General features: G+C 44.5%; 1 protein-coding gene across 3 annotated transcripts in view; it reads right to left on the reverse strand.

Annotated features, from left to right (window-relative positions):
• The window catches only part of PDE1C (phosphodiesterase 1C), a 355,641-nt gene that overhangs the window by 64,746 nt on the left and 266,873 nt on the right, over nt 1–24,022 (reverse strand). For all 3 annotated transcript variants that reach the window (XM_060247618.1, XM_060247620.1, XM_060247621.1), the window contains 5 exons: nt 18,341–18,454; nt 17,570–17,752; nt 16,299–16,365; nt 4,371–4,487; nt 2,910–3,050 (listed from right to left, as the gene is read on the reverse strand). In XM_060247618.1, the coding sequence (XP_060103601.1) occupies nt 2,910–3,050; nt 4,371–4,487; nt 16,299–16,365; nt 17,570–17,752; nt 18,341–18,454 (622 nt within the window). The remainder of the gene's footprint in view (nt 1–2,909; nt 3,051–4,370; nt 4,488–16,298; nt 16,366–17,569; nt 17,753–18,340; nt 18,455–24,022) is intronic.

Genomic DNA, 24,022 nt, shown 5'->3' on the forward strand with positions numbered 1-24,022 from the left:
GCAGACTTTTTACAGGTTGGTTTGCCATTGCCTTCCCTAGTCATCTACACTTCCCACCCCCACCCCCCCAGCAAGCTGGGTACTCATTTTACCAACCTCGGAAGGATGGAAGGCTGAGTGAACCTCGAGCCAACTACTTGAACCCAGCTTCCGCTGGGATCGAACTCATGTCACGAGCAGAGCTTAGGGCTGCAGTACTGCAGCTTTATCACTCTATGCCACGGGGCTCTATAGGAAATGAAAGGGAACTGCTAAGATGCATTTCCACATTGCAAATGAAGTTAATGTATCTCAAGACAACAGAGAGAAATGCAGCAAAGAAAAAACAACAACGAAGCAATTACAATTCCATGTCCCATTTTTCCCTATGATTGTTATTGATTTTGAATGGTGTATAATGAAGGTACTTTGCTTATTAAGCATAAAACTAGGCATGTTCCCCCCACTGCTGCCAAGTTTAAACCAAAGACAAGTTGCACAGCTCCACTGAAGAAACACTGTTGTTGCTTTAAACCTTGAGAACCCCAGGGGCCTTCTGCCAGCATGGCACATAATCCAGTTAGACTGAAAAACTGGCTTTTGGATCCAAGACATAGACCATGGTAATAACTGTTGTATTTCTACATTCAAGCAGAAAAGCTGAACCTCCCTTTACATTTCATGTCTTTTAATAGGGCCCAGACAGAGAAGTTATTTCTGTGGAAGTTTGCAGCCTTTTTAGTTAATGACCTTCTGCTGTGGAACTCCCATTCACACCCAGCACCAACACCTCAGTCTGACCTGAACATTAAAATGGAACAAAAAATATCGTGTGTGTTAAATGGAATCGTAGCAGAATTCTTCTCTGAAAATCCCTGCTAGAGTTTTGCCGCTTCGCTATATTACATTTTGCAGAAAATTCAACTCGATGTTGCCAATATCTTCTGAGGAGTGCTCTCAGGAAATTGCCCAGCTTTCATTACATTTTCTGAAGCTGAGGCCTGTAATTGGGCCTTATATGGGCAGCAGTGCCCTGAGGGTGGCCTACAGCTTCTGAGTTATTACATTAACAAAGGGCCTCATTTCTGCCAAATTGGAAAAAAAAGACTAATTGACTTCATGTCCTAAGGTATTTTTGAGCATGACTCAAATCTGGCTGTTCTATTAACTAACAGCAAACTATATTTCACACAGCTAAAATGACACTCTGGAATATGCACTTCTCTACAACCCTTTAAGTCTTTAGGAGGGCGTTCCCTTTTTGCAAATAAAAAAGTGGGGGGGATAATGTACACGTTCTTTTCAAAAGGCCCAGACCAATAAAATGTTTCCCCAAGATCATGTGGGTTTTGCATTAGTGTGTGTAACTGTGTACAGAATTACAAATTGGGAGGTTCCTGGGCCATTTGTATGGAGTTGCCAGGTAAGACAACTGGCAACTGGCAAAAGGACTTAGAAGCAGGGGTCCTCACTGGCAATATAATGACATCACTGGGGATTAGGGCTGCCAAGCTCCTAATGGGGGTGGGGGATCTCCCGGATTGGAGGGCCCAACCTGCCAGCACAGAGCAGACCTCAGGGGGGATCACTGCCCCCAAACAGCCCAGTCACCATGAGACATGCCCCACGTGCTGATATGACCCAGAAGTGAAACCATAGCACCAGGCATGTTGTGCCAAAGATGCTCTAGGATTCATGGTAAAACTCTATGGTACCATAGAGTTTTTATTGCAAATCATAGACTGTCACTCCAGGAATGCTCTAGGGTTCACAGTTAAACTCTTTGGCATCATAGAGTTTTACTGTGAATTCTAGAGCATCCATGGTGCAATGTGCCTGGTGCAATGACATCACTTCCAGGTTACTTTCTGCACACTACACACATGCGAGAAAAGATTCCCCCAACGGAGCGGTAGAGGGACTTGGCAGCCCTGTTGGGGACATGCCAATGTCACTTCCCATGCACTTGAAGTAAGGTCAGCATGTCACCAGACATGCTGGGGAGGCTCTGGCATTTGGGCAAAACTCTGCAGTCTAATCATACAGTTTTGCTCAAATGACAGAGCCTCCCCAGCACCCCCTAGCGACGTGTTGTGCCACTTCTTGGGTGCATTGGGACTGACATCAGCATGTCAAGTGCTGCCAGCATTCTTCTCCCCCCAGTTTCCCACCATTTCCCCTCACCATTCAGTTGAGTGGTGGTAGAAAAGCATGCAGTGGCACCTGGGGATTCTCCACTAGGGTTGCCAGGTCTGACTCTACAAATATCTGGGGACTTTGGGGGTGGAGCCAAAAGCAAGGATGCGACAAGCATGACTGAACTCCAAAGGGAGCTCGGCAATCACTTTTAAAGTGACCACACACCTTTTAAATGCCTTCCATCCACTGGGAAATGATGAAGGATAGGGGCACCTTCTTTGGGGGCTCATAGAATTGGACCCTCAGTCCAATCTTTTCAAAACTTGTGGATTCTTTTGAGGGGAAGCAATAGATGCTATGCTGAAAAGAGCCCATCATAGAACCCCAGATAACCACAGATCAAGTCTCCATTATACCTTATCAGAATCAATCTCCATAGAGTATAATGGAGTGCCCAGCAGAAATTTCCCATCCGCCCCCACTTTCTGATAACCCTGAAGTGGGGGGGAGGACCTCCAAGCCAGTGGGATCCCCAGCTCCTAACTGGGGATTGGCAACCCTATTCCCTACCCTCAACAAGGGCATGGTAAGCCTACTAGAGAGCTACCACTGCTCTGGGGCTCTTTCCCTCTCTTTCTGAGTGGTTCTTGCATGATTTCACAGCTGCCTTGAAAAGCTGCCTGCTTTCTCATTACACTGGACAGACAGAGCTCAGCATAACCCTTCCAGTCAACTCTGTCAACAACGGCCCATGTTCTTTCGGCTTCTGAAAAAGTGATTTATCTACTTACCGCTACACCCGTCTTAAAAAGGAGGTAATGAACAGTCTGTGTGACATCTGCTGCATGCATTAGGTTGTGATACGGATTTTTATGTTTACTGTAGCCAACTTCCAGAGCTTCCACAAATGAGACCAGAGCAGAAATTGGAATCTAAACATAAACCGAGGAGAGGAAGTAAATGTGGCCAAGCAACGAATATGCAATTCTTAATCTTTCTGAGATAAAAGAAACAACAGAAGTGAGTCCAAATTTGGGTTCCTCTCCGTGTAAAAGAGGCACATTTAAAATAATCACATTTGTAGCCTCCACATATACTGACAGTTTGCTCACATATTTCTTAATACAGGAATTAAAGCCAGATAGACTGATAGGTGGATCGATAGGTGGATGGGTAGATAGATGAGACAGAGAGAGAGAGAGGGATGATGGATGGATAGATAGATGATAGATAGATAGATAGATAGATAGATAGATAGATAGATAGATAGATAGATAGATAGATAGATAGATAGATGATGGATAGATAGATAGATGATAGATAGATAGATAGATAGATAGATAGATAGATAGATAGATAGATAGATAGATAGATAGATAGATAGATAGATAGATAGATAGATAGATAGATAGTGTTGTTCTGCACTTATATTCAAGTCTACTTGCACCTTAGAGACCAAAGCTCTGATGAAGGGAAGCTTTGACTCTTGGAAGCTTATAACTCAAAAACCGCTCTGAAACTCTGAAATTCGGAGTGGATGGCAGGATATGAATCCAATATCTTCATCTTCTTCTTCTTGCTGGTCTCTTAGGTACTACTGAACTCAAATCTCTGTCTCTCTTTGTCTCTTTCTCTCTGTCTCTCTCTCCGTGTTATATCTAACATATACAAGTATAAAATAACAAGATTTATTATACCCTGCCTTTCCTACTCTCAAGTAGTGGCTAGTTGTCGCTTCCAGCACAAATATATTAAAACATTATAAATAGAAAAAAGGCAAAAAGAAAATGATGCCCATTTTGTTTCAGAGAAAACAGTGGCTTCTTGGTAGGCTGAAGGTTCTTTAGGTAACATTTTTGTTGTTGTCATTTTTCCACAAAGTCGCAGCTGACTTCTGGTGACTCCTTGGGGTTTTCAAGGCAAGAGACATTCAGAGGTGGTTTGCCATTGGTTGCCTCCATGTCATGACCCTGGTATTCCTTGGTGGTCTCCCATCCAAATACAAGCTATGGACAATACTGGGTAGGCTTCTGAGATCCAGCAAGATCACACTAGTCTGAGCTATCCAGGTCAGGGCAACCCATTCTACCTAAGTCTTACTCTTGCTTAGCTCAACAACTAGAACATTCTAATGAAATCTGGGGACAAAGGGTTAATAAGGCAAACATAACTGAAACACACGTTTAATGACTTTTCTCCTTTTGGTAAACAACAAGGCAGGAGAGAAGGAGGGAACCAGCGAGATTACTAACCTTGAAGCGGCTGATCAAATCATAGCGTGTGAGCAATTCATAGAAAATGAATTTCAGTGCATGATCCCCACTAGCATCATTCAGTGCAAATACATCAAAAGACCACTTGTCTACATTCTGTAAGCAAAGAGAAAAGGAAGTATTAGTTTATATAATTTTTTTCTGCTGCTGCTATAAAGAGAAAGCAACTGATCAGGAGTGAAATACTGTTACCTTCTGAATGATTCAATATAACATGACCAAAAACATTTGCTATTTGATCCTATTTTGCATTTTAGAAAATCAGCAGTTTAAACCAGCAAACTACACTCAACTAGTTATTTTCTGAATGTTTGCCATCCATTGCAATAACTACAAACATCTATCATTTTAAAAAATTCAGAATCGTCAGGATTGGGGGGAAAGAGCAGATAGAGATCTACTGTATTGACAACATTTGCAACTTGGAAACAGTTGCCCTTTTTTTCTCTCTCTCTCTCTCTTCCATTTTAAGAAATGTTAACTGGGTACTGCATGCTGGTAGTTAGAATACTGCCATTGCTGTATATTGCACCTCTTGTAAGATCCATATACCATTTCTCATGGAAACAGACTTGTTCATAAGATTTTCAGTGCTAGAACAAAGATAGCCTATTAATGAACATGATTAACAGACCAGAGCTAGTCCATACATGTATGTGTAAAAAGGTAAAGATAGTCCCCTGTGCAAGCTCCAGTCATTTCCAACTCTGGGGTGACATTGCACCATGACATTTTCACGGCAGACTTTTTACAGGGTGGTTTGCCATTGCCTTCCCCAATCATCTATACTTCCCCCCCAGCAAGCTGGGTACTCGTTTTCCGACCTCGGAAGGATGGAAGGCTGAGTCAACTTTAAGCTGGCTACCTGAACCCAACTTCTCCAAGAATCGAACTCAGGTCATGAGCAGAGAGCTCAGACTGCAGTATGGCAGCTTTACCAGTCTGTGCCATGGGGCTCTTATGTATGTGTAAAGTGCCATCAACATATAGCCAACTTTTCAAGGCAAGTGAGAAGCAGAGGAGGTTTGCCACTGCCTTCCTCTGCAAAGCCTTTCTTGGTGGTCTCCTGTCCAAGCAACAACCCTGCTTAGTTTCTGAGATCGGTCAAGATTGGGCGATACTCTACTACTATTCCACATCCCAATTCATACATAATTTTTGTAGTCCCCCCCAGCATTCAAATAAAAGCCAGCAGTAAAAGTCAGTTTCTAGATACTAGAACAGCCTGAATAGTCCAGCTTAGCCTGAGCTCAGCAAAGTCTCGGAGCCACGCAGGGTTGGCCACTGTCAGTACTTGGATGAAAGACCACCAAAGGTAGTTATGGAAAGAAAGGCCATGGCTAACCACTTCTACTCATCTCTTGGCCAACGCATTGGGTCACCATGAGTTGGTTGCAACTCATTAGCACATCTTCTTCTAGACACTAAGAACATAACTGAAAACATGTAGATAGATCTAAGTAGGCAGCCGTGTTGGTCTGAAGCGATAGAACAAAGCAGTGCCATTCCAATTTTGTCTGATGAAGTCTGCTTAGAGCATACGAAAGCTTACATTCTGAATAAAACTTAGTTGGTCTTAAAGGTGCCACTTGTCTACTGTTTTGTTCTCTAACTGAAACCAGTTGCTCTCATGAGGCCTAAAAGGAAAAAGCCTTCTTCCATTGACACCAAGCAACAGGTGTCAGAAATACACTGCTTTTGAATATGGGCTTTTTGTGATGATTTGTAAGGTGGTGCTCTATTGGTTAGTATCACCATATGATGACTTGTTCATGTGTAAGTGGCAATCACGCTGCACAGAATGAACAATTTTCTCCATATGGCGACATTTACTTGCAGAAGCAAAAATTTCCAGTAACAGCAAAAACTTGTCTGGTCTGCATAATGGACATCACAAGGCATCTTTAACACATAAATCAGCTCAGACATTGGGGGTTGGAAGGGCTTTTTCAGCACACTTTCCTTTTTTGAAAAAATCTTTGCTATGATGAGATGATCACTTCGATATATCCAGTGATGGGCAACTCCATATAAACATCTTCATGAAACTGACAAAGTAGATACTGTCTCACAAAAAAACAAATTTGTAAGACTTTGCTGTTATTTTGGTTGCAGGAGATTACCTTTGCTACCCTGCCCCCCCCCCCCCAAATTTGCACACCAAGTGGTGGCAGCTGCCAAACCGAACAACCTTGTTTAATTTAAACACACACACACACACATGTTTGGTCCCCTTTGATAGTCTATCATCAACTGTAAAATATTAATTATATTAATTATAATGACTCCACCATTTGTAATCATTACCAGTACACCCAGACTGAACAAATTTTAAAGTTTCAATGCCACAAGCTCTACATTGGTGCAGTTGTTTTAATTATGTTTTAAATTGTTTAAACTGTTTATTATTGTATTTATTGTGTTGCCAAATGGCACATTAGTTGTTGTGATCTACCCTGAGCCTGCCTGAGGAAATTCAATAAATAAATAAATAAATGTTTATCTAACAATGATAATGCCAAATGATTTTTGTATGTGAATTTTTTGTTACAATTTTCCATCAATGAAAATTCAAGAGGACTAACAAATGGTATGGTGGCAAAAAAGAAAGAAAGAAAAGAGACATTCAATTGTGCTGCAAATCAGACTGACAGGGCAATTTTGGTTAACTGCACTCATGCATTATACATTTGATTATAATAGGAATATTTTAAGTGCAATTTGGCTGTAATTTTTGCAAATGTGTTTTCAGACTAAGCAAAACTCCATTAAGCAGCCAGAAAAACATCACAAAAGGAAGAACGCACCCTGACACTATATCCATTCCCTGATATGAAAATAACCTTCAGAAAACATGAGTAGATCTCCCACAGCATGCTCTGAAATTCATTTGGTTGTTTTTAGTAAATAACTTGGTTTTCTCTAACAAGGGTAAAATATGAAATAAAACTGCATTGTTCTGTGATTACAGTATTGGACACTCTTTGATGCCAGTGCCAGGAAGAAGGACACCGCAACAAGTAAAACTCTGCTGAATTAGTTGCAACAAGCTTTGTGTCAGGGTGTGGCCTAATATGCAAATGAACTCCTACTGGGCTTTTTCTTCCAAAAAAGCCCTGAATATAATTAATAAATGGAGTGTGCCTCAATATATTTACTCCAAAAGGATTCACTTGAACGTAAAAGCAAAGTAGATGTCCCAAGCATAAGGAATCCATTTGAGGTTTTAGTAAGCAGTTTTACTCAGTTTTGTTCAGATGGATGATTGAAGAACAAACAAAACTATTTCTCTCTAGGCCATGTTTAGCATTTTACTGGTTTGAACTCATTAGACCCTTCTGAAAGTCATCAGACAAGCCTAATGAAGGAGGACATTCCAAAGGCACAGAGCCACCACTTTAAAAAAGCCCTGTCTCTGGATTCCCACCAGCAGGGCTTGGAGAGAGGATCTTAGCTCATGTGCCCTATTGTACTACTTTGTATTTCAAGTGGGAATCAAATATCTGAATGCTTGTTCCTGTAAGAAAACCATTTGGGGGAGGTGCATTCCTTTATGTGAGCCATCACCTGCAGGCTAGCTCAGTACAGCTCATGTGGCACTTCAATGCATTGTCGTCACAACACTGTTTAACAAGCCCCAAAGATTTTGTCATATGGACCATTGTTTCTCTTCCCTTCCAGGCAAGTTCCAGTAGAACCTCTTGTAAAATTAACCCTGGTAATTTGCATTCCACAAACACACTCATCTGCACCAAAGCTGCATGTCCTTAACAACGCGTTAAAGATCTGAAGCTTTAAATTGGAATGTCCCCCCCCCCCATCTCCATGATCAGCCTTTTTTTGCAGATCAGTTCCAAAATTCCCCAAGGCATTCTAATTGAGAACAAATGATGATTGAATCTCATGCAAGCAAATCTATGGTTGAGTTGGCTCCAGCTGCAAGAGGAAAAGCAATTGAATCTCCAGCAGCCTGCCGCCTCGCGGCTTGGCTGTCGGGGATCGTTTGCCTCCCTGGAGGGGAGAGCGGACTTCGGTGCGCGCGTTAGGCATGTCTTTTCGGGGGTGGGGCTTGAATGTGCTTATTGAAGCCTCCGCCCCCTCATTCTCAGTCCCTCCGTGAGCTTCGGTGCAAGAGCAGCGTGTGCGAGCTCTTGGCCAGCCTGGGGGATTGGGGCCTAGTTGGGCTGTTTTTGCACGGTTTCGGCTGCATTTCAGGTGGTCTGGGTTGTGGGCTGGCTGCGGTTGGTTCTGAGTGGCATCGGGTTGAGGAGATTGTGGCGCTGGAGTTTAGGCTGTGGTTTTGCTGAGCTATTTTGAATGATATAAAGGGATCAACAGGGGGTTGTTTCGGGGTAGCGTGGTGGGGTGCCCAGCCCGGTGGGGTTTGAATTTGGGGTGCCCTGGTTACTAGGCCATACATGGCTTTCTCCCCACTCCTTCCCCCCTCACCCCTTCCTTTGCCTCGTGGTAGGTCAGCCATCTTGTCTGACAGCTCTTCAGGGGCCATTTTGAGTGTCATTTCTGCCTGGATACAGCAGCCCTGAGGCTGATCTCTGGTGGCCATTTTGAGTGAGGGTTGGGGCAGCCATTTTAGGTGGGATTTGTGCTTCTTAGTTCCTTGGCTTTTTAAGGAGGATAATTTCTGCAGTGTTTTGGCGCATCGGAAATGTCTGGAAAAAAGGGAACAGGGAAGTCTAAGGGCAAACAGCCGGTGCATAAGGCGCCCAAGCCCGTACAGAAGCGGACTCCTCTGCCTTCATCATCAGATGAGGAGGGGGAGGATGAGGTAAATGCAACCATTGTTTTGAGGCTGCAGGCTCTTGAGCAGGCGTCAGGGTTGCCACCTTCGTTAGTTCCTCAGAAGGGGCAAGTTTCAAAAAGGGCTTTTCAAGCTAGCATTTTAATAAGATTATCTATCCTAGAGACCAGGTCGGCTGCTGGCGCTGGTGGAGCCGTGGGTGTGGGTGTGGGTTTCCTGGATGCTGGAGTGGGTCCTTCTTCTACTGCTGGTGGATCAGGTACTGCTTTGGTACCTGCTGGATTGTCAAGTAAGTCTGGTGATGGACCTGCTACACCAATTGGGGCAGGTACCATTGCCGGGGGTTCAAGCACCTCTTCCACTTTGGGTGCAGGATCTCAGGCTAGCTTGGCGTGGCTGCATGGCCAGTTTGGCCCTTATGGGAGTTGGTTAGGAGCTGGGCAGTAGGGTGTGGCTCCTTCTCTATCTGGGGGGTGGGGTTTCCCCTCTCCTTATGGGGCGGTCCCGTTTGGAGCCATGCCTTTTGGGGAGGTCGCCTTGCCTTTAGGAGACCACCTGTTGCCAGCCACAAGGGGAAAGATCCTCAAGGGAGAATATGTGGACATTTTCTCCCTTTTGTTTAGGGAGCTAGAGAAAAAGGACAAGGAGGATCTCGATGAGGAGAAGTTGAAAAAGAGGAAGGTGGACCGGACCTGGGCTAATTGGCTGCCCAGGTTTTTTGTATATGCTGGTGTGATAGCCCGTGCTCAGCCCTGACGGGCAGCAGCGCTGATCCAATACATGGACATTATATATAAAGGGTACACGATGTTTAGCGGCCCGGCCTAGATTCAGTATGACGAGGAATTCAGGATGAGGGCCGCTTTGTACCCTTCTCTACCCTGGGATCGCATCCACCAGCAACTGTGGCTGCAAGTTATGTCACCAGCTCGGCCCAATTTGGGTGACCACTCTGTCATTTAGATGCTAAGGCTTCCTCTTCTCAGGCTACTTCTTCATCATCTTCCCACGGTTCAGCGGGGCAGGTGGTTCTACCCTGCTTGCTTTGCTGGGAGTTTGGGTCACAGGGGGTGTGCAATCGCAAAGGTTGCAATTTCAAGCATGAATGCCCCATGTGTACCGGCCCACACTCCTTTAGCAACTGTCCAAGAGTTCGGCCACGTAAGGGTCAAAAGAGACAGGGTGGGAGTGGAGGTTCCTCCCTAGCTGGAAAAGGGCCCCAGCCCGATAAAGGTGGGACCTCTTGAGCGGTGGTTTCATAGGTACCCACACAGGGCTGATAGTTTATATTTGTTGAAAGGTTTTACGTTGGGTTTTAGAATTCCTTTTCAGGATTCTCGGGTGCCAACTTGGTCTCGGAACCTTAGTTCAGTTAAAGGTTTAGAACATGTAGTGGAGGCTAAGATAGCCAAGGAGTTGGCTGAGGGCAGGATTTTGGGCCCATTTTCTAGTCCTCCAGTGGTTAACCTTAGGGTTTCCCCTTTGGGGGTGGTACCAAAGAAGGCGCCTGGTGAATTTTGTTTGATTCACCACCTTTCTTACCCCAAGGGTTCTTCTGTTAATGATGGGATTCCCGAGGAACTTTGCTCAGTTAGGTATACTACCTTTGATCAGGCCGTGGGCATCGTTTGACGCTGTGGGCAGGGGGCTGAGTTGGCTAAATGCGATATCAAATCTGCATTTCGCCCTCTCCCTGTCCATCCGGATGATTTTGAGCTTTTGGGTTTCTCTTTTGCAGGGCAATTTTACATGGACAGGGCTTTGCCTACGGGCTGCTCTGTATCATGTGCTGCTTTCAAATGTTTCAGCACATTCCTTGAATGGGCTGTGCGTGAGAAAGTGGGTTTGGATGACTGTTTGTGGGTCCAGCGGGTACTGGACGTTGCGCTCAGTTATTGTCCAGCTTCATTGAGCTGGCTGCTGAGCTGGGTGTGCCATTGGCCGAGGAAAAAACTGAGGGCCCAGCCCAATGCCTGGTGTTTTTGGGAATTGAATTGGACACCCTAGCGCAATCGTCCAGGATTCCTTGTCAGAAGCTGAAGGATTTAAGGGGTAGGATTAGTACTTTCCTCCTCAAGAAGAAGGTTGCACTTCTTGAGCTTCAGCAGTTAGTAGGGCACCTTAACTTTGCTTGCAAAGTGGTTGCTCCTGGAAGGGCCTTTCTCTGCAGGTTCTGTGACGCTATGGCAGGCCTTCATTTGCTCCAGCACAGGACTAGGGTTACCAGAAGCTTGAGGGAGGATCTGCAGGTGTGGCAGGAGTTTTTGGGATCCCTTAATGGGATTTCCTTCTGGAGAGAGTACATGAGACTTGAGGTGGAGCTTCAGGTCATGTCCGACGCTGCTGGGTCTTTAGGTTTTGGGGTCTACTTTCGTGGACACTGGTGCATGGAAGTGTGGCCAGATTTATGGGTGCAGGCTGGTTTGAGCCAGGATCTCACTTTTTAAGAATTTTTTCCCATTTTGGTTGCATTTTGGTTGTGGGGGGAGGATATGGTCGATCACACCATACATTTTTGGTGTGATAACATGGCTGTTGTTCATATTAATTTCCTTTCATCCAAATCACAACGGGTTATGAGGTTGGTGAGGGCCTTCACTCTGCATTGCTTGCAGCTTAACATTTTGTTTTTGACCAAGCATGTTCCTGGGGTGAATAACGGGGTGGCTGACGCTCTCTCTCGTAAATGGATTTGAGGTTTCGTCAGCTGGCCCCGGATACCGATCAAGAGGCTGCGCCAATGCCCCAAGAGCTATGGCTGATTGGAGAGCCAAGGCCTGCAGAGCGATAGGCCTAGCCATTGCACTTAGCACCAGGAAGTCTTACGAACATGCTGTGCAGCAGTTTGAAGACTTTAGGGCCAAGGTAGGGTATCGCATTGTTTGGCCCCTCCTGGTGAAGCAGTTGCTCCATTATTGTGTTTCCTTAAAAGGTAAGGGATTGGCCGTGCGATCTATCAGAGGACGCCTGTCGACGCTGGCTTTTGCTAGCAAGGCGTTAGGGTATAAGGAAGAAACAGCAGATTTTCGTCTTCGAAAGATGCTGGAGGGGTGGTCCAGAGAGGTCGGGCCTAATCCCGACACCAGGAGCCCCATGTCCCCTGAGATTCTTAGAGGTTTGAAGGGGGAAGTTGGTGAAGTTAAGGTTTGGGTTTTATAACTTGTCTGTTTCTCTTTTAGATGCTGTTGTTCCTGGCCGGAGGAGCCGAGTTCTCATCTGCGGGCGCAGTTATGTGTTTTGGGCGGCACATCAGGCTCGGAGAACTGCTGTTGGCTCTCAGCTGAGACTCAGCCAATATGTTACTGTGGAGTGGCGGGGGCGCTGAGGTCTTCAGTGGCCCGGTTTGCTGCCGCTTTTATTTCATGGGAATGTGGTCCCTCATCCTCAGGTTTTAATTATTCACCTGGGGGGGATGATCTCAGGCTGATTAAGGGCAAGGCTTTGATCTTGCAGGCTCGATATGATTTCAAGTACATTAGGAAGAGATGGCCTGGTAATTATAGTTTGGTCGGCCATGATTCCGCGCTTGGTGTGGCGCAGTGCTTGGAATCCAGCTGGGATAGAGAGGGCTCGTTACAGAGCAAATAAGGAGATTCGTAAGGCTTTGGAAGGTGGTTTGGGCCACTATTTGCCCCATCCGGATATTTCTACAAAATATCCTGACCTCTACAGAGGGGATGGCATCCATCTCTCGGAAAAGGGTAATATGCTTTTCCTGAGTGATCTTCGGCAAGGGCTGGGGTTGGCTTTAGGCCTTTCGGTGGGTGTTAAGCCCTAAGTAGAGACTTGGCCTAAGTTGTGACAGGTTTTACTGGGTTTATGGTGCCATGCAGCCTGGGAAGGACTGGTTAGCCTCCCCCTTTTGGGGAGTTAGGAGTCTGGCAGGATCAACCTTTGGGTATTGGTGACCCGAGGTGTGTGAATGCAGACTGTCCTGGAGACTCGATCGGATGGGTGCCTTTTGCTGAGATGCGCGTCTGGTGACTGGGCCCTCCGGTGCGGGCCTCCCTGCTGGGCCTGCCTGATGGGAGCTGTGATACACAGCTCCAGCTGGGGGGGCTGGGTCTCTCACCTGTGAAAAAGACAGGGGAGCGGTCTGTGGAGACCCCTGGCCCTGACCTGGCCGCAGTTCTGGTTGCCCTTGCCGTTGCTATGATTATTTAATAAAGTGGCCCATAGTTTTTACCAACTCACTTGCCTCTTTATTCCAACTTGGGGGACAAAAGTAATTCTGCAGATGCCATTTGTAAACTTTAGGATCCGCTTAGCCTACTAAGACTAAAAGTGAATGAGAATGCTAGGCACTTAACACCAGAGCTTAATTGCAAAAAAACCCCCGAAACCCTCATGTGTTGCAGTTGTCAGAAATTCCAGGAATCTGGGGATCTGAGGCTGCTATCTGCTCTAGTGATCTATCATAAGAGTGTGTACATTCCAGTTGGAATGCCTCTGTGGATAAAGAAGGGGCATGCAGGATCAGGTCTTTTGTGTGGCAAATAGTATCGAACTTCAAATATGTTTCATACCTTGGGGCATGAAAATACCTGGATGTTATTCAGTCCTTGGTTTTCTATTACCTGTTGGCCTAATATAGAATCCTGTTATCCTACTGAATGTATTTAAACTATAAAAATGGCTAAAGCTTCTTGGATTACTATGAATTATTTTTATTATATGTAAAGGTATTTTCTTTCCCTATTCACTGATTAATTCACTGATTAAGTCCAGACAGGGTTCCAGATTCTGAGGGCATTGGGCAGGGAGTGCTCAGAACTCCCTCCACTGACATTTCCTGCCCCCTTCTTGTGCTATCCTTCTTGCTCACCCAGCTGCATATTCCTAAATTTCGGGGTGCCACCCTCCAGGTGGGGTTTGGGGATCCCCTGGAATTGGAGTTCATCTTCAGACTTCAGAGATCAGTTCCCCTGGAGAAAATGGATGCTTCAGAAGGTGGACTCCACAGCTTTGTACCCCACTGAGGTTCTACCTCCAGTTCTCCAAGAATTTCCCAACATGAAGCCGGAAACCCTATCCCTAATTTGCTTGCTCACCCATACATCCTTCCCCACTTGCTCACTTGCTTCCAAGCCCTCCTACAGCCTACACTCCAAGTTTGCACTGTGCCTTTCCCCAATGAGGCTGGGTGTTGCACGTGGCTGGGAGTACCACAATCAAGCACCACTCATACCCTCTTCCCCTGGTGGTGCTGGGCAGCTCATTCAGCTGGGAGTGCAGCCAGTGAAAGGTTCATGGGGGAAGGGCTCATCAGTTGATGGAGTGAGCTGCAGGCAGGGGGCAGCAGCAGTTGAAGCACTGAGCCCCAGAAGTTGCCCCACTTTTTATTGATTGATTAAATTTATAGCCCACCCTCCCCTGTACAGCTGGGCTCAGAGTGGGTGACAATATTAATATAAACAATATGCATAATTTTAAAATTATTAGAACAAATCTTGCAATATTATTGGCAACTGGTAAATTACTACATAAAAGGAAGCACAACACAGTGCCTCTTATCCAGGCAGGAATAGACATCATACACAATGGTAAATAGAAAATTACCAACAGGGAAAGGGGAAAGGGATGAGGAAAAGGGAGGGAGGGAGGTCAGCCTAGATGGAAACCATTGCTGTCCTCAACCATAGGCTTGGCAGAATATCTCTGTCTTACATGTTGTGTGGAACTGCATCAAATCCTGCTGCAAGAATTCCAGCAGGCCTGGGTCAGGGTTGAAAAAGCCCTTCCTCTGGTTGAGGACAGTCGGATAGTTTTTGGGCTAGGGAATGTAATGTTCTTTGGGGGGTGTACCAGGAGAGATGGTCCTACAGATACACTGGCCCCAGACCCTTTAGGGTTTTAAAGGTTAATGCCAAAATCTTGAATCTGATCTGGTATTTGACCTGGAGCCAATGCAGCTGGTGGAGCTCCAGTTGAATATGGGCTCTAAAAGTGGTTCCCATAAGAACACATACTGCTGCATTCTGGAGTTTCCAGGTCAGCCTTGAGGGTAGCTCTGCATAGAGCAAATTACAGTAGTCTAGTTGGAGGTGACTGTTGCATGGATCACTGTAGCTAGGCTGGGACAAGATAGGACAGGAACCAGTTGCTTAACCTGGTGGAGAGGGAGAAATGCCAGTCTAGCCACATTGTGATCTGGGACTCCATCAAAATGGAGGCATCCAAAATCACACCCAGACTCTTAGCTGTCAGTGTTGATGTTAAAGAGCCGGGAGTTGGCACCCTAGCCTCACATCCCCCTGGCCCAGCCACAGAACCTCCATTTTAGATGGATTTAATTTAAGCTGGTTCTGTTTCAACCAACCAACCAGGGTCTCCAAGCCCTCAGCCAAATGTCTGGGATGGTATCTGGCCAGCTGCCCATCAACAGGTACAGCTGAATGTTATCTGCATACTGATGGTAACTCAGCCCAAAACTCCATATCAGCTGGATGAGGGAGCACATATAGATGTTAAATAACATTGGGGAGAGGATTGCCCTGTGAGAAATGCCACACACCAAAGGATATTGTGGTGAAACCCTATCCACAAGCACCACCCTCTGTCCCCAACTTTGGAAAAATAAGACAAACCATTTCAAGGCTTTCCCATAGATATGGTTGGTCAACAAATCATAACTAACTTCTACGTTAAACTTCTATGAGGTGGTTGGTCAACAGATCATAACTAACCATGTCAAATGCTGCTGTCAGAATGAGTAAAAACAGCAGTGCTGACCTGCCTTGATCCAGCTGTCTACAGAGATTGTGTGTGAGGGTAACCAGTGCCGTCTCCATCCCGTGGCTTGGGCAGAACCCGGATTGGAATGGGCCCAGGACCAATGTGTCCTCCAGGAAATCCTGGTGCTTTTCCACTGCTGCTCTTTCAACCACCTTACTCAGGAACAAAAGATTCAATACTAGGCAGTAATTGGATGGATCAGCAGGTTTCTTCATGAGTGGCCTCACCACTGCCTCCTTTAATTTCCCAGGAAAGACCCACAAACTCAGGGACAAGTTTGGGGTATACTGATGCCAGCCCCATGTGAATTCAATTAAATTTGAAAGGGGAAAAGGGCGGAGCTTATAGATCCCTGCAGAAGACTTCAGCACCCTTTCACAACTTAGTAAGAGAGACCAATCAATCAGTGTTACCTTTAGCACCCCAATGACTGCTGGTGGGTAGCTAAGTCCAACCATATTGGATGTTCGCCTGTACATTCTGTCAAGATAAAATGAATTAATAAGCCTTATAACATTTTATTTGTACATCTGAGGTAGATTCTGCAGAGCCATCCTGCCATTTATTAGTTGTGCACAGCAGGATCCCCCCATGCAGTTGTTCTTGTTGGGAAAGCATAGTAGTGGAGCGGAAATTGTTCTCCATAAACAGGGTACTGTGCATACAAAGCAAACTGTAGCCCCCCTGAAACACTCCTCAATCACTAACACTTGGTGCTAAATATTAGGGGTGTTTATTTATGACACATAAGTGGTTACCTGAAGCATTTAGCATACAGTGTGGGGTAGGGAGGGGAACGTCCAAAAACCATAATCTAAACAAATAAAGGCTTCTTTAAAAAAAAAATGTACAGAAGTTGAAAGTACAGTATAACGCTAAGGATCTTGTACTCAGAAAGACTCTCAGACACATCCCCCATAAGGCTGTGTCTTGTGGAGCTCCAGAAAACTGTCATTATTTATTATTATTATTGTTATTATTATTGTTATTATTGAATTGCCTCATCCTGGCCAATGCTGGGCTCTAGGAGATGTACAATAGTAAAATACAAATAATCAACAATAAAATCAGTTAGCTTAAACACAATTTGAACCCAATTACATATGTTATAACTTGCTACCAATCTGCTTCCTGGATTCTGTATCAGGGGCAAGGGACCCTCCTCAGCGGTGAAAGAGTGCCAGCCCATCAACCATCGCTGTCCTTAAGCAAAAGCCTGGCAGAACAGTTCTGCTTTTCAGGCCCTGGGGAACTGTAAAAGATACCGTGGGGCCCTGGTGTCTTCCGGGAGAGCATTCCACCAGGTTGGGGCCAGGACTGAAAAAGTCCTGGCCCTCACTGAAGACAGCCGGACCTCTTTAGGGCCAGGGATCACCAGAAGATTGCAACCTGTAGAGCGTAACATATTGATTGCAACTTCTTTTTTCAAGAGCAGGAACTTAAGGTCTATGGAGATGTGATGTCTTGAAAAGTCTGCTGAGTATCTCTGTATGACAGTCCAAGGATTCTGTTGCATTTTTTTTTTTTGCATGTATACTTGGTAAAACTAAAACTATTTTGCACATAATGAGATGGTATGTGAACAATTCCCCCTCCCCCAGTGTTGACTATTCTTCAGTCAATATGAAGACCATCTATGATGCTTGGTTACCCTTTAATGCAGAGCAGTTAAATCCCCCATTACCTCTCCACAAATATCCCAGCTTGAACTGCATGGACAATGCTTCGGAACCTTGGCTTCTCCTCGGTCCTTCTCAGCATCATCCCCATCTGCCGTGTGAAGGTGGAAGCCAGCCAGTCCCGTACCTCCGAGGGCACAGAATCGGATTGGATATCACTGAGCTCATCTTCGGTATCCAACAGACGCCTGTAGGAGGATTCAGGGAGAAACAGTAAATAAAGGTTTCCTAAGAGACGACATTTCTTCTGCAACCTTGTTTACAAATGTCACACATGCAAAAACATTACTTAAAATCTGTTGGTTGGTTTTTATTGTATTATTTCATTGGACAACAGCAGGATCAACAGATTGCAAAGTAGCTCACTTGTTGAGAGTCAGAACAATGAAAGAGCATGACCATACCTTTCCAGATATTATTCATTAGTAAGTTTGCAATGCACCAAGGTCCCACTTCTCCCTTCCTACTTTGTCAGCATGTTTTCTAAGTGCAATGGGACAATTACAGGATTCTGTATATGACAATTTCCAAGGTGCTATTTCATTGTTCTCAAAGTAAGTCCCATCTCACAGGCTCAGAGGATGGGGGCATACTCATTACGTGTCGAACATAAGCATTAAACTCAAACCAGACACAAATACCATGGGACTAGCTGCTAGTTCCCAAAAGCCAGGATAGCTCGCCTTCCCCAGAAAGAGTTTTACAGGGTTTGTACAAGAAGCAAGAAAGCTTCCCGAATTGTAGCATCAATACACGGAATCAGTAAATAAACTTACCTGGTTTCGTCAATGTACACAGATTCAAGTACAGTAGCTGCATATTCCAAGTTCTTTTTCAAGTCAACAACAGAAGCTTCTCCTCTCTCTAGCTGCTTGACCAATGATCGTAACCTAAAAAAAAAAAGAATTTGATTAGCACAAATCCATCAATAGGGCTGCAAATGAATCCACTGAATGTCACTCATAAGATCCCTTTACAATTGTGATAAGGAAACTATTAAGTATGTGGCATGCATTGTGGACACAATCCATTAATGATGAAATCTTGAGAACGACATTGTACAATCTACAATCCACCACCTGATACAAGCCTAGGCAGGAAACTGTCTTTCATGAAAGCATTTCCCATCTTTCAAGATGACCTCATTATGTGACCTAAAATGTCATTTGAGAGTATTTCATGTTGTATAGAGATGTTAAAATGAGAAGGGAAGAAAAAGCAATTTGAAGCTTGCAGTCAGAATTACTTAATATAACACATTTATTTAGCAGCACTGAGTTTATTATCTGGCCTGAGGAAAGAGCAGAAATACAAGTAACCATCAATGCTTGGTGAATGACTGTGCAGCACTAAGCAGAGTTATACCCTTCCAAGTCCTCTGATGTCTCCATGTAACTCTGTTTAGGACTGTATTGTGAATCTCCAGATTTGACTTACATGGTCAGTTTGGAGAACTTTCAGCTCCTCCACACCACTGTCTGGGGAACTGAGAATGCACTGCAAACATAAGGGTTTCCCCTTCCTTTCCATTCTCTTGTCAAGCCACAGTTTGCTGCATCATACAGATCAGGTTTGAACGATAACTGTTGCCAATCATAGCTTATCTGCAAACTGAAAATTATGATCCAATTGTATTTTCCAGTTCTGATTTGTAAGGAAACCATGGCTTGCCAAGGAAGAAAAAGTGAAAGAAGGCATATAGAAAAAAGAGGAAGAGGGAATATATCAACATGAGGTTCAAGCACAAACCAGTATTTTTGCCCTTAGATGTGAACCACATCGCAGTCCAAGCAATTCTTTTTCCAGAACTCTTTACATTGCTGTGGTTCAACTTTCAGTAGCAGTTTTGGGAAGAGCAGCAGCTTTTAGAAAAGAGACCTCAATGTCCTTCATGTGTATGTCTAGGGTTGCCAAGTCCAATTCAAGAAATATCTGGGGACTTTGGGGGTGGAGCCAGGAGACTTTGGGGGTGGAGCCAGGAGACATTGAAGGCGGAGCCAGGAACAAGGGTGTGACAAGCATAATTGAACTCCAAAGGAGTTCTGGTCATCACATTTAAAGGGACAGCACATCTTTTTAAATGTCTTTCTTCCATAGGAAATAATGAAGGATAGGGGCACCTTCTTTTGGGGCTCATAGAACTGGACCCCCTGGTCCAATCATTTTGAAACTTGGAGGGTATTTTGGGGAGAGGCACTAGATACTATACTGAAAATTTGGTGCCTCTACCTCAAAAAATAGCTCCCCCAGAGCCCCCGAAACCTCCAGATCAATTTCCCATTATACCCTATGAGAAATATTCCACATAGGGAATAATAAAGACACCTCCCTTTCCTCCACACACACCCCTTCTCGCAAATCTGATGTAGGGGATTGGCTCTCTACTCACCAGCCAGCTTCTTCACAGTAACAAAGACACAGACACAGATACAGAAAGTTGAAGCCTTTCACCACCTCCGGAGGTGCAAAGGCACAAGGTCCTTTGGGGCGGGGCAGGAAGCAGCCTGGGAAAGCTCCGGCTGCTGCGATAGAGCTGGGTGGGAAGGGGAGGGGCAAGGAGAAGCTGCTGCGATCTGAGGTGAGAAGGGAAGGGAAGGGAGGAGGAGAAGCATCAGGGATCGGTGGGAAGGGGAGAGGAGAAGCTGCTGGGATCTAGGCTGCGTGGGAAGGGCCGCCATTCCCCCGCTTTCTGGATTTTTGCCGAGCGGGGGGAGGAGGCTTCAAATCGGGGGTCCCCCGCCCAGGTGGGGGATTTGGGAAGCCTAGTATGTACCCTTATTTTTTTTATCTTTCCTTAAAGATGAATAGACTTTACATATATAGCATGGAAGTACTGATACAACAAAAATTAACATCTTTGCATTTCATGTTTTTCATTTGACTGGCTAAATGCTAGAAATATTCATTTAGATAAATCATCAATATTTCCCTCCAATTATGCTCAGAGCTCAAATCAGTTGGTATAACTAATCCTACTGTAATAATTTTTTAAAATTCAGTAACAGTCCGAAATGTTCCAATTTAAAAGTTATTCCGGTGCCTCACTGTCTGGTTTTAGTTTCTTAGGGCACCTAAAGAGCAGCAAGGGGAGCGAATGACTCAGCAAGGTGACAAAGCTGCCATCAGAACAAGAGTATGCAAATGTTCCCACTGAACAGGATATCCCCAACTAGAGTTGTAGTGTACAGCATTTCCATCTTCTACTCGATATTGAACTGAGTGGAACTGTATATAAGCCAAGGTTCTGATTGTGCAAGTGCCCTTAAGGTGGCTACTTTCATCTTTTTAGCAACAAAAATAAGGAAGAAGATTAGCACAGCCACTCATACAAGAATTTTGGCCAAGTTATAGTCTCATTCTGTCATGTTGTTTTATTATTTATGTTTTAAATCTTGTTCATAGTTCTGTATTTTACTATGTATATTTTTTGTTTCAATTGTTATGACTGGAAGTAAACTGTATACTTTGGGGGGGAGGGGTTGCTAGGTTGTTATAGCCTATGGCTACAACAGTAAAGAAAAAAAAAAGTGCCCTTGCTAAATGTTGCACGTACATGCTGGCAAACAGGTAGAGTCAGAGTCTGAGGGTGAGGAAAGAAGCCCAAGCTTGTCCCCCTCCTGTCCACAGTAGGAGATCCCTTCAGCGGACAATAATAGCAAACACTTGACTTGTACTAGCTAGTGGAAGGGGTGTGGAGAGGGATAGAGGCATAGGCCCAGTCTCCCTCCATCAACAATTTACCTGCTTTGCAGACCAGGGGCTAAAGTTTCAAGCTTCCCCTCAGCAGTAAAAACACAAACCAGATAGGTAGGGCTTTTTTTGAGCAGGAATGCACAGGAATGCAGTTCCAGCTAGCTTGGTGTCAGGGGTGTGGCATAATATACAAATGAGTTCCTGCTGGGCTTTTTCCAGAAAAAAAAAAGCCCTGGGTAGAATGATCAGTGCTGAGGAACAATTTGATAACCTCTCTATGGGAAAAATAAATTTTGAGTTAGTATTTGAGCTCTCTCACTGACTGCATTATTTGTGCCCTTTCCCTAATACAAATCTACCATCCCAGCTGCTGTTACATCTGGCAAGGGGAAGTCAGGTTGTCTCTCCCATTCACAAATAAAGGAAATGAGAGATGGGCTCTATTTTGAAATGAAACCAGAACACGCACACATGGGGGGCTAATCTAAGGCCCTTCCCAACTTTACTCTAGTGGATCATATAACATTCTGATTAAATTTTCTGTGTACATCTCTAAAAACCATCACACTTCAAGTCTGCTGGGCTGAATTCAACATCCATACACAAGATGGGCCCATTGAATAGCTATAACATCACAGCACCAGCATCCATCATGCCAGATTAGATACGACACACAGTGCATTAATCATTGGGAGAAAACAGAGAGGTTTCGAAACAGAACACCGTGTTTCTCATGCACAAAAAAAAATGATGTTGTCTTTGCCTCACCATTTGTTATCTATAAATGTCGCTATGATTTATCTTGTAGCAGCACTGGCAGCAGCCACATGCCTTCATCGAAAGCCAATCCATTGCCACCTTTTCCCTTTAATGTGATAAATGCTTTCAAAGCATGAGCGCAACAGTTCTGAATAAATTATAAACCTTCATGACAGCAGATCTCTCAAATGCCTGAAAGCTGGCCTGCATTTCAGCTAGCCTGGGTGGCGAGCAAATGGCAATGGATAGTCTATACACAAGCAAAAAACCAGGCATAAGAACATGTGAATCTGTGTTAAATTAAAGGAGGTCATTGGTCTGGTCCATTAAGGTCACTACTGTCCACTCAGACTGGCGGCAACTCTCTGAGATCTTAGGCAGATGTTTTTCATATCACCTACTGCATAATCCTTTTGAGATGCTAGCAATTGAATTTAAGACCTTCTCCATGCCATACAGATGCTTTGCCACTGAGCCATGCCCCACCTATGCCATGCCCCTCCCCATGCTCAAACTAATGGCCATTGATCAAAGCAGTATGAGCCCTTGGAGAGACCGTGTGAGATAGCTCCTTTCCCTTATATTGTCATGCCAAATAAATCAACAGATGTTCTCTCTAAATGCAGTGGATAGTGATGGAAAATCTTGCAAATATTTCCACAAATCGGTAGGAAGGTGACAGCAAGGGTTTTTTCCCCTCTTTTCAGGGGCAAAAACACCCTTAACTGAGGGGGAGGGGGGATTGCAATATTTGCAATACAATTTTTTATCAAACCTGAAATTAGTTTACTGCTTTATAAACATGAATTATATGACACATATATGATGTCTACCTTAACAAAGAAAAGTTTATTGCTTGCTACAGTTATGACATCTAAAAATAACTGAACTTTATTGAGATGATACCGCTGCACTCTAAAAAAACCCCCAATCAGTGCAATCCTAAACAGCGGATGTAGAAGGATGTAGCTCTGCTTACAACTGCATTATGAGAATCTCTTCATTTTTGCCAATTAGGAAAAAAAAACTAACATGAAATAGTAAAACTAACATGATGTCACCACCACTTGCAGAAAAATGCTGTTTTTCTACTGGACTTAAGAAGAGTGGCCTGGATTGAAAGAATCACATAACTAGTTCCAGATACCCCGGGAGGTACTAGTTGGTGACTGTCAAACAGCAGCTCCCCTAAGGAAACTAGTAGAACAGCAGAACCGGTGGGGGCTGGGAATTCCATGGGTCATGGCTAGGTTTCATTTACATGCCATTACAGTCACTTGCAAATCAGGTGCCAAAGTGCATGCAGTGGATACACAGTAAAGATTGCTCAACTACAGTAATATTTGTTCTATTGCTTAGGAAAAAATAGATTACTCTTCAGTTTGAAGAGACAAAGTTCAATTGACTTCCTGCGGTCAGCCAATCAGCAGATGGTCAGCAGATGGCCAGAACTTTATTGGATAATGTTTGCTTTTATCTATATGTGCTTAGTTTAAAAGAACAGCAGGAGCTTTAATTCTATAATTTTCAAGGTCCTCACAGTGCTTTCAGATCTCAGTTCAGACTCCCCAATCCTCTTTCCTTTCCTGTTTTCTATCTTGGTTCCTGTAAGGCCCAAGAGAATGAAGTCTGGCTTGAAAACCTAATGGGCAACCTGACTTGTCTGCATAACTTGGCTCTGCTCAAGTCCAGCTCTTGTCTAATGCTGTGTGATTTGGACTTTATCCTGCGTTTATGCTCATGATTCAGTGTTAACTGGCTTTTGGCTTTCTGATGGAGTTTTAGTTTTTCAGACTTAATCAGAGCTTTACTACCTGGTCCCAAGCACTCAACTGGAGCAAAGTGTTGAGTACCTTTACTCTGTCCACTGCATGTTCTAAAACACAGAGAAGCTGTGCTTAAAATAAACATAGGCTTCCCAAACCTCCCACTCTGGCGGGAGACCCCTGGGTTCGCAGCCTCATCTCCCGCTTTTCAAAAATTGGGAAGCGGGGGGTGGGGGTGGA

Source organism: Heteronotia binoei, chromosome 10 (genome assembly GCF_032191835.1).
Source record: "Heteronotia binoei isolate CCM8104 ecotype False Entrance Well chromosome 10, APGP_CSIRO_Hbin_v1, whole genome shotgun sequence".
Taxonomy (NCBI): Eukaryota; Metazoa; Chordata; class Lepidosauria; order Squamata; family Gekkonidae; genus Heteronotia; species Heteronotia binoei.